Source organism: Peromyscus leucopus, chromosome 5 (genome assembly GCF_004664715.2).
Source record: "Peromyscus leucopus breed LL Stock chromosome 5, UCI_PerLeu_2.1, whole genome shotgun sequence".
NCBI lineage: Eukaryota > Metazoa > Chordata > Mammalia > Rodentia > Cricetidae > Peromyscus > Peromyscus leucopus.
The window spans coordinates 27,950,857-27,967,459 of record NC_051067.1 but is presented as its reverse complement, the minus strand read 5'-3'; the positions used below and the strand labels follow the sequence as shown (position 1 = coordinate 27,967,459).

Sequence of the window (16,603 nt, the reverse complement as noted above, 5' to 3'; positions counted from 1 at the left end):
AATAGAACTTTCTTATAAAGAAAAGACCAGTGTTGCTTGCTAATTTAATGTAGTTTCTAAATTCTTCGCCATTAAAGGAAAGCTGTTCATGAACCTAAATCTCTACAGAGAGTTCTCCCCACCAAAGCTTAAAAATCAAATTGGGAAGTAGTTTGGTTTTTTGCTTTTTTTTTTTTTTTTAAATATCCTTTAGTAATTAAAGGGCTATTAGTATCTTTCATCTAGTTTCCTCCTGGGACATCGCAACAATGCTGAAGGTGCTCTAAGTATTTACAATGACCTTTCTTTTTAATTTTATTTTATGTGTGTGGGTGCATTGTCTGCATATATGTCTGTGTATAACATGCATGTGTGGTGTCCATGGAGGCCAGATGAGAGTGTCAGATCCCATGAAACTGGAGTTATAGCTGGTTGTGAGCTACTGTGCCAGTGCTGGGAACCAAACAAACCCTATTCCTCTGGAAGAGCAGCCAGTGTGCTTAACTTCTGAGCCATCTCTCCAGCCCTGAAAAGTATTTTTGTTTGGCATTGTCTTCAGTGAATTCCATCATCAGGTATTGAGATGACCATATTGTAAGTGCAGATCATATTGCTTGAGAGATTTGGGTCTTGAATTCAGTCAAAAGTCATTTGGGTAGAAGGCTAGAATTTTGAGTGATCAAACTGGGTAACATTGCATTAAGAACCAGACTGGTCATGGTGACCAAAACCAGAACTAGAGAGTGAAAAATAGTAGAATTGCCCCCATTTGAGACCAATATGGGCTATATAGTGGAACCTTGGAGAGATAGAGGGTTGGCGGGGAGTTAAGACTAGGCACAGTATGACCCTGTGTTCCTTATCCAACTCCATAAAACAAACAAGCCACGGGTAAAATATGAAAGACATTCAATTTCTGGGAGTCTTATAATATGATTCTGAAAGTAGTTTACAAAGTTACATTCCAGAAGCATGTCGTAAGTGTGGACTAGACATGCAGAAAGAAGGGATTAAGGGAACAGTTTAAAGACAGGGTAAGCAACCCATAAAATAATTTTGCTATAATTAAAAATATTCTTCAGGTTTTAAAATTTTTATTTGTGTGTCTGTCTGGATGTCTTTCTGTCTGCCCTTATTTATTTACTTATTTGTTTGTTCACTTATTTGCACATAGGAAGCATGAGAGTCAATTCTCTTATTTTGCCATGGGAGTTCTGAGAATTGAACTCAGGCTGTTACTCTTAGTGGTGTGCTCCTTTACCAGCTGCACCATCTCACCATACCTTGCTGCATTTAAAGCTTATGGAAATGGTACAATTTCCTGAGGAGAGGTCTCTCATTGAACTGAGCGTCTAGAGAGGGTACAGATGCATTGTGGGGCTTTCTGCATGCCGTTCTGTCCTCCTCTTTAGGACTGCCAGGAGACTAAACATGATGGGGGAGTGAAACCTGAGAACTCTCATCTTAACTTGCAAATTGGCCCTAGAGCTGTGGCTATATAGTCTTTGAGGTTGAAAGCTCCCTCAGCCTAGGCCTCCAGGCTTCCTAGTGACCTTCCATCCACAGACTTAAAATCACCTAACACAGATACACACTTCTGGACAGTGCTGTTGGAGGGTTGGTAAAGTAGTCCCCAATTGTTTCAGCTATTGTAATTCTAAGGTATAGACTATAAAATATTTTAAAAATCAAATCTTAAAATTGTATAAATAGTAAAAATGTTTTATTCAAAACAATCATACATGAGCTATCAAGCCAAGAGAAGATATAAAGAAAAATTAAGGGCTGGAGAGATGGCTCAGAGGTTGGGAGCACTGCTTGTTCTTCCAAAGGTCCTGAGTTCAATTTCCAGCAACCACATGGTGGCTCACAACCATCTGTAATGAGATCTGGCGCCCTCTTCTGGCCTGCAGGGATATGTGCAGACAGAACACTATACATAATAAATAAATAAATCTTTAAAAAAAAGAAAGAAAGAAAAATTAAGTGCATATGGCTCAGTGAAAGGTGCCAATTGGAAAAGTCTGGATATTCCATACTTCCAATTATGTTATTTTGGAAAAGATGAAACTTTAGACTGAAGTGAAAAGATCAGTGGACACCAGGGGCTGCTGGGGGAGAGACAGATAAATTGGCAGAGCACAGGTAGCATTTAGAGTATTGAAACTGTTTTGTATGGTGTTAAATAGTGGCTACATCTTTGTACATCTACGAAAACCATAGAATACATTGCTCTAGTAGTGATCCCTAATGTAAACTCTGCTGCAGTGATCACAGCTAATGTACACTAAAGACTGTGGCTGTCTGCTAATATGTCAGTGTGTGTCCATTAGTCACATAAGGTGTAGCGTCTGGTGGGGATGTTGTTAGTATGGGAAGTGTATGTGTATGTGTGGTAGACAGGAAGTGTGTGTATGTGTGGAGGGGATGACAGACAGCATATTGACAGCGCTACCTTCCTCTCACTTTTACTGTCAACCTAAAACTGCTTTTCAAAATTAGCCTTTATTAAAAACACATACACACAAAATGAAACAAACAGCAGCAGCAACAACACGAACAACAAAAACCATGCAGCTCTGAAGAATTAAATAGAACATGCAGACATATTTGCAGGAATTACAACCTTTCCCCTGACTTGAGTCAAAATTCCATCCAGAATGATACTCTGTGTAGTGGACGTGTCCTCATCACCTTCCTTAAACTATGACAGTTTTCAGTCTTTCTTTGTCTAGAGCAGTGGTTCTCAACCTTCCTTATGCTGCAGTCCTTTAATACAGTTCCTCATGGGGTGGTGACCCCCCCAACCATAAAATTATTTTTGTTGCTACTTCATAATTGTAATTTTGCTACTGTTACAAATCATAATGTAAGTGTCTGTGTTTTCTCATGGTCTTAGGTGATCCCTGTGAAGGGGTTGTTCAATCTCTCCAGAGGTTGTGACCACAGGTTGAGAACCACTGGTCTTGGGTGACTTGACACTCTTCATAGCATTTGTCAAATTTTTTATAGGATGATTTGGACATTGTATCTTCTCATGATCAGATTTGAGTTATATATTTTTGGCAAAAAAGGAGAAATTTTCTTTGTCAGTACATTGTTTTTGAGAGATGATAGGTCGTTGATGTTTCCATCTTTTGTTACCCCGGGATTGATTACTTCATAAAGATAGTATGTGTCTCTGTTGTTAAAAATTTCTGACATAATTAGGAAGTTTCTGTGGAATCTACTTTACCACTGTAAATATCCTGTTTCTCATATTTTCTCCTACTAACTTTAGAATCCACTGGTCATCTTCTGAATTACTGTTTTTTTGGCCAACATCCTTCTTCTAAATGCATTCACTAGAATTTTATTTTCTGTACATATTTATTCAATATTTAATATCTTCATGGCTTTCTGTATATTTGTTTCTATATATGTGGTGTAGTCCATGTTCAACTTATTTATGTATTGTTCAGTTGGATCTGAATTTGGCCATGCAGAGCCCCTGTGGTAGTCATCTGTGCCATGGACTCTTGTTACTTTGTGTTCAACAGGGTATCCCTGATTCATCTTTTAAAATCAGTTATTTCTCTAGGGACTTCTCCTTTATGAGAGAATGGTATTTAGAAACCCAGACCTGAGTATGTTTATTGTTATAGTCAATGCATTTTGTCTAGGCCTTCTTAGACACAGCCAGGAAACCTATATACATCTGTTTCTATATTGCCATGTATCTATCCAGGTGTTGAATTTGTGGATACCTTCAGTCCCAAGCCAGCACCAAATGGCTCTTTGTGGCCATCTCCATTGCCCTTGCCAGTAACTTAGGATCTTGTTCTTCTTACCAGTAATGCATTTAATACACAACAAGCCATAGAAGGAACTTCAAGTGCTTTCAGAATTGTTACCGTATAGTCTTGTTGAGAAAATGGCTGTCTTGTGTACCACATATGTCCCCATAATTACATTTTTAACCTTATAAAGTGACTTATATACTGTTTTTAAGATTTACTGTGGCCAGTGTTCTTCTCTCCTCTGTGTGACTGTGCCAGTCAAATGAAAGCACATTTGGTGTTCTCCACACCTCTGTTTTGCTGGTTTCATGCTGTTTGGTAGAGTTTTATTTACTTCGTAATTCCTATGTACTTTGTAACTTTCTTTGTGCCTTTAGCAAATTTTTTTTTATGAAGATTGTTCTAATCATCCAATATAACATTACTAAAACTGACAACCCTTTGTTTAGTAAAACATTAATTGTTGCCCATGGGGCTCAGGTTTAAACAGTGATGGCCATTTGCTCATTTCTCTCTCTGTCTCTCTCTCTGTCTCTCTCTCTGTCTCTCTCTCTGTCTCTCTCTCTCTCTCTCTCTCTCTCTCTCTCTCTCTCTCTCTCTCTCTCTCTCTCTTTTGAGGCATGGTTTCTCTGTATAGCCCTGACTGTTCTGAAACTTGCTCTGTAGACCAGGCTGGCCTTGAACTTACAGCGATCCACTTGCCTCTGCCTCCCAAATGCTGTGATTAAAGGCGTGTGCCACCATCGCCTGGCTTTATTTTTCTTTCTTGACTCATTCTCCTTATAGTTAATGTTGATCTGCTCTGTCACCATGGTTGGATATGTTCATGTGTGGGGGTGGCTGTATTCCTGTGTCTATACATGTGTGTACACACACAGGCCAAGGGTGGATATCAAATGACTTCCTGTATTAGTCTCCACTTTAGCTTTTGAGACAGGGTCTTTAACTGAATTTGAAGGTCACTGCTTTGGTTAGCTTGGTTGCCTAGTGGTCTCCAGAGAGCTTCCTATTTCTGCTCCCTCGGCACTGGGATCACAGGTACGCATGTCACTGTGCCTGGCTTCTCGTGTGGTTGCTAGGTTTGAATTTAGGGCCTATGGTTATGTGGCAAGCACTTACTGACTGAGTCATCTCATCAGCCCCGGATATTCTATTTTATTGGAAAAGCAGCATGTAATTAATGACAGCTGTGGTTAATGATGATCCTAAGGAACTTCTGTTTAGTTGTACTTGCCATGCACTCTGTATTTTCATATATTACTTACCATATAAATCTGTGGATTCAGCATGATCCCATTTTATGTGTCATGAGCTGAGGCTTAGCTGTCATTTAATTTGCCCCTTTCTGTGTATAGCATGCAACGGAAATATGTGTGAAGCTCTGAAATGGGTTTTAGAAATAGAGTATTAAAACTCCAGCAGGCTTCCTGTCTTCATAGACTTTATAGGATTTAATTCTTAAACTGTACTTTCTTCCTTAGTCTTAGATCACATTGGGAAGATCCTGTGGGACACTTAGGGATACTACTTTAGAGTCTAAAGCTTGGCATTTCCATTAAAATTGAGGATAATGTCTCTTGTAAGGAAATGACTGTAAATTCAGGCAAATGTAAAACAGATCAGCAAAGATCTGAGGAATGTCTTTTAATTCCTCAGGGACCCTCCACACTGGGTAACTCAGAGCTTGGCCAGTTAGTACAAAGTGCTGTTAATTTCAATGTGCATATTAACTATAAAATTTAATTATTTTTAAATTTTAATTAAAAATTATTTTTGGTAAGATATAATTCTTATACCCAGAATTTTTATGCTATTTGACAGAGGCCAACTAGGACTTTTTCTTTGTTTTTGTTTTTAAACATATTTCATTATTCCTTTTGTTTTACAGTTATTTGCTGGCGTAAAGGATGGAGAAAGCTTGGAGCTCTTTGAAGAAAGTTCTCGCTCTGATCATAAGCAAGAGACACACACCATGGAGGCTGTGAAGCTTGTGGAGTTTGACCTTAAACAAGTACTGACAAGGCTTATGACACATCTTTTTGGAGATGGTAAGTACTCATATATCCTTTTGTCTCAAGGCTTAGTAATTCAAAAGTCACTAACACTGTGCAGCAGGTCATTGAGGCTGTGTCTAAGGTTTTTGTCTAAGTTATAGGTGGATGAGAGGGAGCCTGTGGACTTCTTGGTTCTTTCAACCTGAGATATGGAAGATATAGAATGGAATTAGCTAGAGAAGGAACAGTGATGGTGGACTAGCTTATTACAATCACATGGACAAGATTCTTCACAATGTGGAGTATCCCCTGGTACAATCATAATTTGATGTACTGACTACTACTATCGAGAGCAGAAATATTAATGTGAGTTTCTATAGGAAAAATAATATTGTTCAGATTTTGGCTCTCACTATATACTTATTTTGAATCTTCTTCCAAGGGGGAAAATATTGTTGATGCTTCCTGCAGTGGGAGCCACAGTCCTCATCCCCAGCTGGATCTCAGAGCTCACTGATCTTGGTTGACCTGTATGCTTTCATTCCTCCAGACTCCCGTTTATACATGAGCTCCAGTGTGTGTTTAAAATGACTCCTGTTGTAATTTAGTAAGACTCTGCTACTCTGTTTTAACAAGGTTTATGGGAATATCTTTACTTCCATATCATCAGATGCATAATTCATATAACATTTAAGAAGCCACTAACTAGCCCTCTACATTCTTTATATGGCATACATTATTTAAATTTGCACATTGATGTCAGACTTACGCTTTTCTAGGCTGTAAGAAATAGTAATGGGAGGGTGTGGGAAACTGCCTTCATCTGTGTTAAAGATGTTTTATTTTGTAAAAAAAGTATGAAGTAAAATATGACAAAATGTTATGATTTGATAAAGTAGAATAATGGTTGCATGATGGTTGCTATTTTCTATTCCTGTCTCCAGACTCGACTCGAAGCATTTCATATTAAATGGTATAATGTGAAACAGATTTCAGTTCAAGATTGTTGATATGAAGATCCTATTATAGCTAGCCTCTCTTTACTTCCACAATAAAGGAATTGTGTGTGGTATTTTTAGCAGTAGTACAATCTACTTAACTGAAATGTAGAGAGATAGATTATATTGTTCAAGTATTGAAGAGGCAGGGTAGGGAAGAAGGGGTCCCAGTGTTAAGGAGAAATGTTCTGCCACACAGCTTCATACAGCATGCCAGGATTTCATCTACATTTTTTCCTTTGTCAAATTATGTACACACACACAAAAAATCTTAAGGCCCTCCTTATTTTTTTTTTACACATACCTGTAAACAAATAATTGTAATTGCTATTTGTGAGATTTTATGAACTTGATTTTTACTAGGTTGTAGACATCACAGTATGGAATAATCTAGACATAATTCCTGTCTTCAAGCAGTCAAGCATCTTTATTCTCTACCAAGATAACATTGTCTGTGAGTACTCAGAAGAGGAGCTTCATCCAGGATTGAGCCTGTACTCAGGAGGGCACCTGGTGGAAGATAGCCAACCGAGGATGAGGGAGAATTAGCAGGGAAGGCTCCAGACAACCAAAAAACAGTGGCGAGAAAAGAGAACACATGATAACCAAGTCTGCAGACATAGGTGCAGAACACTGAAAACAATGCCTTGGGCTACGACACAGGGACAGGAGAAAAGAGGAAGGAATGTGGCTGGAAGTCAATCCCATGCCTGCTAAGGATTTCCATGGAGGTCTCTTCTCTACCTTTTTAACCCTGATTTATTTATCAGTTTCTTTGATATCTTACACTTGAGTTGTCTAACTTTTAGTTTTTAATAATACTTGCTTCACAAATAAAATGAAATATAACATGCAAAATATACCTTATGTTCTTGATTTTTTTACTCTTTGACTCTTTTGCTCTTTGGGGGCCACCACCCAGCTCCCAAATAAATACACACAGGATTTCCCGACCTTAGCTTGGGCTTGTCCATTAGCTCTTTTGACGTCATTTAACCTGTTTCTGTTCATCTGTGTTTTGCCTCCGGGCTTTTATCTTTCTTTATTTCTGTATACCTTTCTTTACTTCTTACTCTGTGGTTGGCTGTATAACTGGGTGGGTGGCCCCTGGTGTCCTCTCTCCTCCTCCTTCTCTTGTTCCTTGATCCCCTCTTCCCAGATTTTTACTCCTATTTATTCTTTCTGCCTGCCAGCCCTACCTATCCTTTCTCTTGCTTTGCTATTAACCATTCAGCTCTTTATTAGACCAATCAGGTGTTTTAGACAGGCAAAATAACACAGCTTCTCAGAGTGAAACAAATGCAAAGAAAATAATGCAACACATCTTTGCATCATTAAACAAATGTTCCACAGCATAAACAAATGTAACACAGCTTAAAATAATATTCTACAACAACCTTATGAGTTTAAATATTAAATTTAGTGTAAATATGAAAAGAACTAAGAAACAGATGTGAAGTTAAGATGGCTATGAGGACAGTGGAGCATAGTCAGAATGATTGACAGGTAGGTTTGTTTTGTCTCGGTGGCAGCTAATGAAATGAGATGCTCCTTCCCCATCACATTGGTGCTTAGCATAACTTTGCATCATCTGCAACAATTTGGCATTTGTGTTTGTAACACATCTTTGTTCTGGACTGGTGGCTCAGCATATAAATATGCCCCGGGTCTACCCTAACAACCTGAGCTTTATCCCCAAGGCCCACATGGTGGAAGGACAGAGCTGATTCTCAGAAGTTGTCTTCTCATTTCCTCAGTGTACTATGGCAGGCACCTGCTGTCAAAAAATGAATGAATGTCTTATGCTAGACTCCATGGAGACCAAGGATGTCTATTTCTGGGAATCTGATCTTGAACTTAACCTTTGTATTAGTATTTTAATATTTGTATTTGCATACCTTTCAAAACCACATATTGGAGTAAAATTTCATTATTTAAGACTGCTTCTGCAATACATTTGTTTGTTTGACTGTGATGCCTGTCTTGACATGGGGCAAAAGCTTATACCTAAGTATAGAATTTTGAGTTTTGAAACTGCAGTGAGGTAGTGTCTCATTATCAGGATATGTTTGCTTGCTGATTTTTAAAGTCTTATGAACTTGGACTTTTTCAGTTTATATTTTATAACAGATCATTATTGTTGTTGTTGTTTTTTTTTTTTTTTGAGATACAATTGCCCCATGTATTTCTGGTTGGCTTGAAACTCACTCTGTAGAACAAGCTACCCTGTAACTTAGAGATCCACCTGCCTCTGCCTCCTGAGTCCTGAAATTAAAGACATGAGCCACCATGCCTGGCCAGGATTGCTGTTTCTGTGCATCTTCAGAGTCACTTTTGTTTGTAATATCTGCTTCACAAAGGTATAGAATAGAATTAAAGTAAAAAAAAATAATGTCTTCTCGGAGAAGAGTGTTAATGTAAACTGAAGTCTGAAGTGAACCTGGAGAGAGTCTTAGTACAGTTGCATCAGTACCCTCAAGCTTGAGTGTCATGGAGCTCAGAGAAACAGTCAGAGCGCGGCCCCAGAGAGTTAGCTGCAGTCCATCCTGACACGGAGCACTTGCAGAAGGAATTGTTCTTTCCTGCTGCCAGTTGTAGCCCAAGAATTCAGACTCCTGAACCCAGTATAGGGGTTAGCTCTTTTGAAAGGATAAAAATAAACCATTTCAATAACCCACATGGCACAGGTCAGTGATTCCTGAATTTGGAGAGCTGAGGCAGCAGGATCAACCCAGGACCACGTAGGTAAGAAACTTTCAGGAAAGGTTAAAAGGAGAGAGGGGTGAGTAAAGGGGAAATATTGGTCATTTTAATATTATTTCTGAGACTGAGACAAATGAGATCTATGATGGAAAAACAAAGTCAGACAATCTAACTAAAGTGGGAGAAAGCAGCCTGTCTCTCCAGTCTGCCCTCCTGCTTTTTTCTCTCCCTCTTGTCCTGGGCCAGCCTGTCACCAATCCTCTATTTGCTACATGTTTAGTTGCATTTTGGGTATCAAAGGACACATAAAAACTGAAACTTTTTTCTTTCTATATTTAATTAATGGCCACAGTTTGCAGCCTCAGACATATTTCTCAAGACTCTTTTTATATTTATCTATATGGCCGAAACCCCTCACTTATTATTATTGGATTCCTTTGTACTTGAAAGCAAAATTAAAAATTAGAACTCATCCTGCCCTTGTGACAGTTTGTTGTTATTATAGCAACTTTAGGTTCAGCTTTTCTCTGTCTCCAAATATGGTTTATTATTTTCTGTTAACATTTCAATTGTACCAGTACCCGAAGGCCGTTCGAAGAGAGGTTATCATTTTAGGATTAGAAAGAAATAAAATAACGCTTTAGACTATTTTTATGCTCATGGAATTCATTATTGTTTTCCATATCTCTACTGCTTTCTGTATATTTTGTACCCTGCTTAGTAATCATTTCTTTCATATCATCTAAGATAGGAATTTAGGATTCCTAGAATTTTAATTTCTTTTTGTAGCCTTTGGTGTTTACAGCCTTTTTCCAGAACAGTGTCTGACACACATTCCCAGTAGAGCGTTGCTCTCTCTCATGGTGCAGTTTAGATGAATAAGTTATGAGCGAGAGGGCCCGTGCTGCTCTTCTGCTGACCTGGCCCCCACAAAGGAGCATGCCTCTCTCTGTTGCTGGTGGTCTTTGGAACACATCTCCAACCATGCCCTTGCTGATGTACAAGGAGCCTCCAGCCAGCAGCAGCTCAGGAGACAACTGTAGATGCCAGGAGCTCCCTTGCCTGAGGATATCCCTTCCCATGTCCAGAGCTTGAGTCTAGCAGGAATGTCTTCTATGATGCTGTTGTGATGGCCATTGCTACTTCTGTAAATGCAAGGCTTTGTGAGGCTGACAGCAGGTTGTAGTTTTCCTCTTGTGTTTGCCTTCTGCCTTACCATGTTGCCCTTCCACCAGTGCTGAGTCACCACAGATAACCTACTTGCCAGTTAGACCTGCATAGGGACCAATATATAGACTCATTCAACCAAAACCTTCTAGGGTTCCCTGTGCTGTGACCAGTGACCTGGTCCAGAGTGAGTTCATGAGGTAATGGTAAGAAAGACAATATGCCTTGAACATTTTGTTTTGTTTTCTCTATCCATAAATCTCTGTCAGTGTAAATGAAGTGAAAGTGATTGAGACTACTAGGTTTGTGAGGGTTCTACTTTATTTCTAAAATTGAATTTAGTGTAAAATACATTAATCATTTCATATTAACAGTCTTTAAACTGCTGTTGTCTGCTGAGTTTTATGGTCTGATTGGAGAGGGTTATATTATTAATTTTCTATTGCTGTGATAAAAATGTCTGACCAAAAGCAACTCAAGAAACAGTTTTTTTTTTTCTTTCTTACAGTTTGAGAGCACTAAATGTCCATAATGGCAGGGAGGCATGGTGGCAGGGACAGGAAGCTGAGAGACCACATCTCAGCCACACACAGGAACCAGGGAACAAGAACAGGAAGCTAGGTGAGGCTATAAACATTCAAAGTCTGCACTCAATGATGAAAGTTCTCCAGCAAGGCTGAACCTTAGAGATTCCATAACTTCCCTAAACAATGCTCTCAGCTAGACACCAAGTATTTTGAATACATGAGTCTGTGGCAATGGTTCTCAGCCTTCCTAATGCTGTGACCCTTTAATACAATTACTCATGTTGTGGTGACCCCAACCATAAAATTATTTTTGTTGCTAGTTCATAACTGTAATTTTGCTGCTGTTATGAATAGTAATGTAAATATCAGAAAGTTCCTGCATCAGTAATAGGGAAAAATAGTCACATTCTAAATACACAGGATATGCAATCCCTGTGAAAGGGTCATTTGACCCCCAAGGCAGTCACAACCCACAAGTTGGGAACTGCTTCTCTATGGTCATGCATTTCTCATCCATGCCATTACAGCTTTTTTTCTGAATACTCAAGACAGTGAAGTAGCAAATCATTCTTTGCATCAAGCTGTGTTCACTTGACTGCTCATTGTAGCTTGGTTGTCATCCACAGCAAGATGTATTTAAAAATTAAAACTGTCCAGTGTGCTTAGCCTTCCAAGGCTTTGGATCCTTATGCAATGGAGATGTGAAATGCCTTGCATTTTGCCAGCAGAGTGCTCAGTGGAAATAGGGCATCACCATGGGAATCAGAGAACAACATTCAGATATTTTCTATCACTTCCTCTCTTTTGAGACTCTAGTTATATGTACTTACCATTTGGAATTTCTCCTTTCTGTTCATTGTCTTTGCCTGTTTTAGTTCTTCTGTTTCTTGTTGCCATGTCTTCTAGTTTACCTCTTTTCTTCTGCAGGGTCAACTTTGCTACTAATGCTGTCCTGTACATTTTCTTACCACATTCATAATGTGATCAGCATCTTCTTAACATATCTAGTTTTTGCTTTAGCTTCTTGAACTTACTGAGTATCGCTATAATATTTGTTTTAATGTCTTTGTTTTCTAGTTCTGTACTTGTCATTTCTTGGTAAGTTGCTATTGATTTTTTTCTACTTACGTTTTTCTTCCTTGAATGCCTGGTAATTATCACCTTGTGATGCAGTGGGTAATTCTGTATCTAACCAGTGCCCATAAACTTTGTTTGGGAATACTCAGAAACACTTTGATCTTTTTTTTTCTTTTTTACTCTTTCTTAGGCAAGACTGGAATAGTATTTAGAATGTGACTATTTTTCCCTATTACTGGTGCAGGAACTTTCTGAGTACTCTGAATGATAACCAGTGCATTATGATTCTTTTCATTTGGCTGCTGGGAACTAGTACCATTCTTGGTCCTGTGGGAGCATCATCCCCCTTAATCCTTTTGTGTAGTTCAATTTCTATCTGCAGATAGATTCCTTTGAAGATTCACAGAGCTTGTTCTATATGTGTCTATCTTTGCCTCTACACTCTGCCCTATGCACTCCAGCCTCTCTAAGTTGTCCAGACTCTCAGTTGTCTCTAACTCGGAGGTATTGTGCTATTCCTACTTGCTGCCTTCTTCCTGGAGAGGAATTAAGTCTCTTCTCTCAGAGAGCATTTCCTGGTTCCCTGGTGTCTAGTGTTGTGAATGGCATTGTTTTGTGCATGTCTGCCCTGCATGTTCCATGTTCATGGATCATGCACCTGTGGAGTCAGCATTCTGTGGGCCAAACTGTTTAACTGTTTTTTTTTTTTTTTTTTTTTTTTTTTGTAAAAGGTTGCTTCTGTACTCTTTATGTACAGATGTTTTCTCTTTGGAATTATTTCCTAAACAAAATGGTTTCTTCTTGACATTATTCTCTAAACAACCCCTTAACAATGGTTGACAGTACTTACATGTTGTCATTATAGTAATCTAGAGCAACCTGGTGATCCATTCATGCAAATGTGAAGGAGATCAAGTGTCTAGCCTTGTCTAAACCTACAGCTCTTCCGAGCCACAGCTCCAGGCTGTATTTGGGTGGTAGTCTTTTCATCCTTCTGTGCCAGCATAGAATTCATCCTGCTGTAGCCTTTGAGGAAGATTTTAGCACTCTCCAGTCTAAAGCTAGCAGTGTGTCATCCTCAGAGGTCAAGCTAATAGTTCTTCCTTGTGTGGACCTGGAGCTGGGCAGACCTTGGTCTGACCTCTCACTGAGTGTCATTTCTCTTTTGTTTCTGGCCATTGGAGATGTTTCTCTTGTCTCTAATCTTAGCCTGTGTCTTTTTTTTTTTTCATTTTGTTTTATCTGTTACTCTTTTGTAGTTGTTAGAACAAGGACCCACCCTATAGTCTTGGCCTTGTAAGTTCCCTTGGATAGGAGTAGAGCTAGTCATTTTTTGCTGTCTGTTCTAGTGGAGGGCAGTGTGGAAGGCTGCTGTTTAACATACTTGCTTCTAATCTTGGGCTGGAACCTTAACTTCGTGGTGGTGTGAGCTTTTCCTTCACCTGTAAAATGGGAATTATACTTGTTCTGCTTGGCGGTTGCTAGCCTTTTATAGTGTAGCAGGAAGTGAGAGAAGCATGTGAGATGATACATGGTGTCTCCTATGTATGAATTGGGCAACAAATGCCGTTCACTTTTTGGACATACAACTTAGAAATGTTCATTTCATAATGTATAAGGAGGTGTGGGGCTCTGGGGCCTTACTTCGATGGCCTTCATTAAAACCACCCATGGAGTCTACTAGAGGCTGGGCTATGCTGTCCACATGCTTTGCTTAGTAAATTGACATTAAGCTGTTATTTACACAAGCTGAGGCACCAAGACGTTAAGGTACCAAACACAGTGGATCCAGAAACTCATAGGTAGCTCAGGGCAGCTATGGTGCCCCCCTGTAGTCTTTGCGATCGGCTTTGCATTCTGGAGTAAAGTTAATTTCCTTTTAGCCTGCATTGTAGAGAAGCATCAGGACTCAAAGGACCTGTGCTTACCTCAAAGTAGGGTGATGTTAGGCTCTTCCTTCTGCTGCTTAATACACAGCCATGGAGAGTGAGACATCTGTTCTAGCACCTCTGACTACATACTCAGTATTCGAACTGCTGATGGCCATTTCTGTCTTCATGGGGAGGTGGAGAAATGAATTAATCTTAAAGATCCTAGCCCCAATCTAAAGGAATCCTATGAAGAGGGCTCCCAGGGAAATTCACTTAAATGCTAGTTCCTAACACAAAGGAGACTAATAGCTATGTGATCAGCCACATCATCTCCAGTGGTGGAGAAATTGCCAGACTTTAGATATCCTTGTTATTTTGTACATGGATTAGCAGAAGGCTCACTGGTGACACAGCACTAACTTCTGGTTTGTGCTTGGAGAGATCTACACCAGAGGACTTTATGACACGTGGTGGTTGCACCCTTCAACACTGGACTCCCTGGCAAGTGGCTGTGTGGATGTGGAGGGTGTATGTGATATACTAAATAGTCACAGTGGGGCCATTGGCAGGTTTGTGAGGCCCTAGTTGGGAATGAAGGGTATGTCACAATGAGTTTTGTTGCTTTGGAAATGGAATTCACACTTATATTCCCACAAGGATGCTTCAGAGATTAAATGTGCCTCCTCTTCCTCATAACCACTAGTAATGCAGTTGCTAATTCTGGAAGACACTCTTCCTTTGCTAGGAGAGAGACAAGGGCTACCTGCAGAGAACAAGTGGCTGAAAGGCAGCAGGAATCTGGGGATCCTGTCCACACTGGCTACATCTCTTGCCTCAGATGGGTCAGCCTGGCAGTCTTTCATCAGCAGCTCCCTGGGTTTTTATCAGAGCCTGAACACCACTTTGACACTACCACTAATTAGTTGTCTTTCTTGGTTTCTGTGAAAAGCATTGAGATAATGTTGATGTAAAGTATTATGTAACATCTGTAGAGAACAAGGAGGCAATATTTATTCTAGTTCTAGAAGCACTTATTCTTGGGCCCAGCAGGGTACTTTGTTGTAGCATTGCTCTGAATAGCAACATATTGTCTCTACCCCAAGCACATGTCAGTCAGGAACTTCTTTGAACAGGAGATAGCCATGTGCAATATTTTGAAGGAACAAGAAGAAAATGAGTGAGTCCTCTGCCTTCATGCAGAGGGGCCTCCAGACATACCCAATGTGAAGACCACATGTGTGGGATATTGTGGCTAGGATTCTGAATTTTATATAGGAAAAGGAAAATTGAAATGGATATTTGTATTTGCTTATACTTGGCAATTAAAGGAAATTATAAGTTTACTGTAAACGTTCAGGAGAGCAAAGGAGACAGAGACAGCGATGTGAGGGAGGCTACTCACTGAAGACCTGCTACATAGTTGGATTTATCCTGCTGGAGTGTTTTGATTTGTACCCTGTCAATGTATTACCTAACCCAAAAGAGATTTTTTTTTAAAGGAAAATTATTAAAATAGAATACTACTTAGAAGTCTGAAAAGCATGGCCTACTGTAGTGGGTAGCTATTCAACTTTGATCTGGAAGTTCCACCCCCATTGAGGCTTCGGTAACTGTCACGCCTACAAGGCGGGGCTGAGAGAGGACCCTGAAGACCTGAGATCCGGTTGTTCTGGCTCTCTTGGTTCCTGGACCCTGGACGCTGGAGGTAGATCGAGCAGAGTTCTCCAGAGAACACTGCCGGACTGCTCTACACCTTTCCCAGACCCTATTATCTATCCCTTCACTTGTGAGTTACCCCACAAAATAAACCTCCCTTTTAACTATGTAGAGTTGTCTTAACAATTTCACCAATATCTGGCACTCATGTGGGGCAAATTCCAAAGGCCTGTAACATGCCATTTACCTACGCTCTAGACTTCTCTGGATTTTAGTATATGTTTCTTGCTTGATATTGTTCGCATTGGTTGTAGTTCCATCTTATCTAGGTCATTATCCCTCATTACTCCTGGACAATATTTGATAACCATTCTTTTGTATATAGTCTTGTATTAGGTTAGAACCTTCTTATTTAGACAGAAGGGGGAGATGTAGTGGGTAGCCATTCCAGCTTTGATCTGGAAGTTCCAACCCCCATTGAGGATTTGGTAACTGTCATGCCTACAAGGCGGGGCCAAGAGAGGACCCTGAAGACCCGAGATCCGGATGCACTGTCTCTCTTGGTTCCTGGACCCTGGATGCTGGAGGTAGACTGATCAGAGTTCTCCAGAGAACACCACCTGACTGCGCTACACCTTTCCCAGACCCTGTTACCTATCCCTTCACTTGTGAGTTACCCCACAAAATAAACCTCCCTTTTAACTACATGGAATTGCTTTAATAATTTCACCAATAGCCTACATGTTCATTATTGTACATTCTGGTCAAGGACTATGGAGTTTCTGGGAAGTAAGGGAGATGAGTTGCCAGGTGCCTTTGCCAGTGGGACTGAATTATTTCCCTAGCTACACT

At 39.8% G+C, this 16,603-nt stretch overlaps 1 protein-coding gene across 4 annotated transcripts in view; it reads left to right on the top strand.

Annotated features, from left to right (window-relative positions):
* Fars2 (phenylalanyl-tRNA synthetase 2, mitochondrial) overlaps positions 1-16,603 on the top strand; it is a 456,276-nt gene that overhangs the window by 126,748 nt on the left and 312,925 nt on the right. For all 4 annotated transcript variants that reach the window (XM_028881642.1, XM_028881606.2, XM_028881625.2 and 1 more), the window contains one exon: positions 5,647-5,806. In XM_028881642.1, coding sequence (XP_028737475.1) covers positions 5,647-5,806 — 160 coding nt within the window. The remainder of the gene's footprint in view (positions 1-5,646; positions 5,807-16,603) is intronic.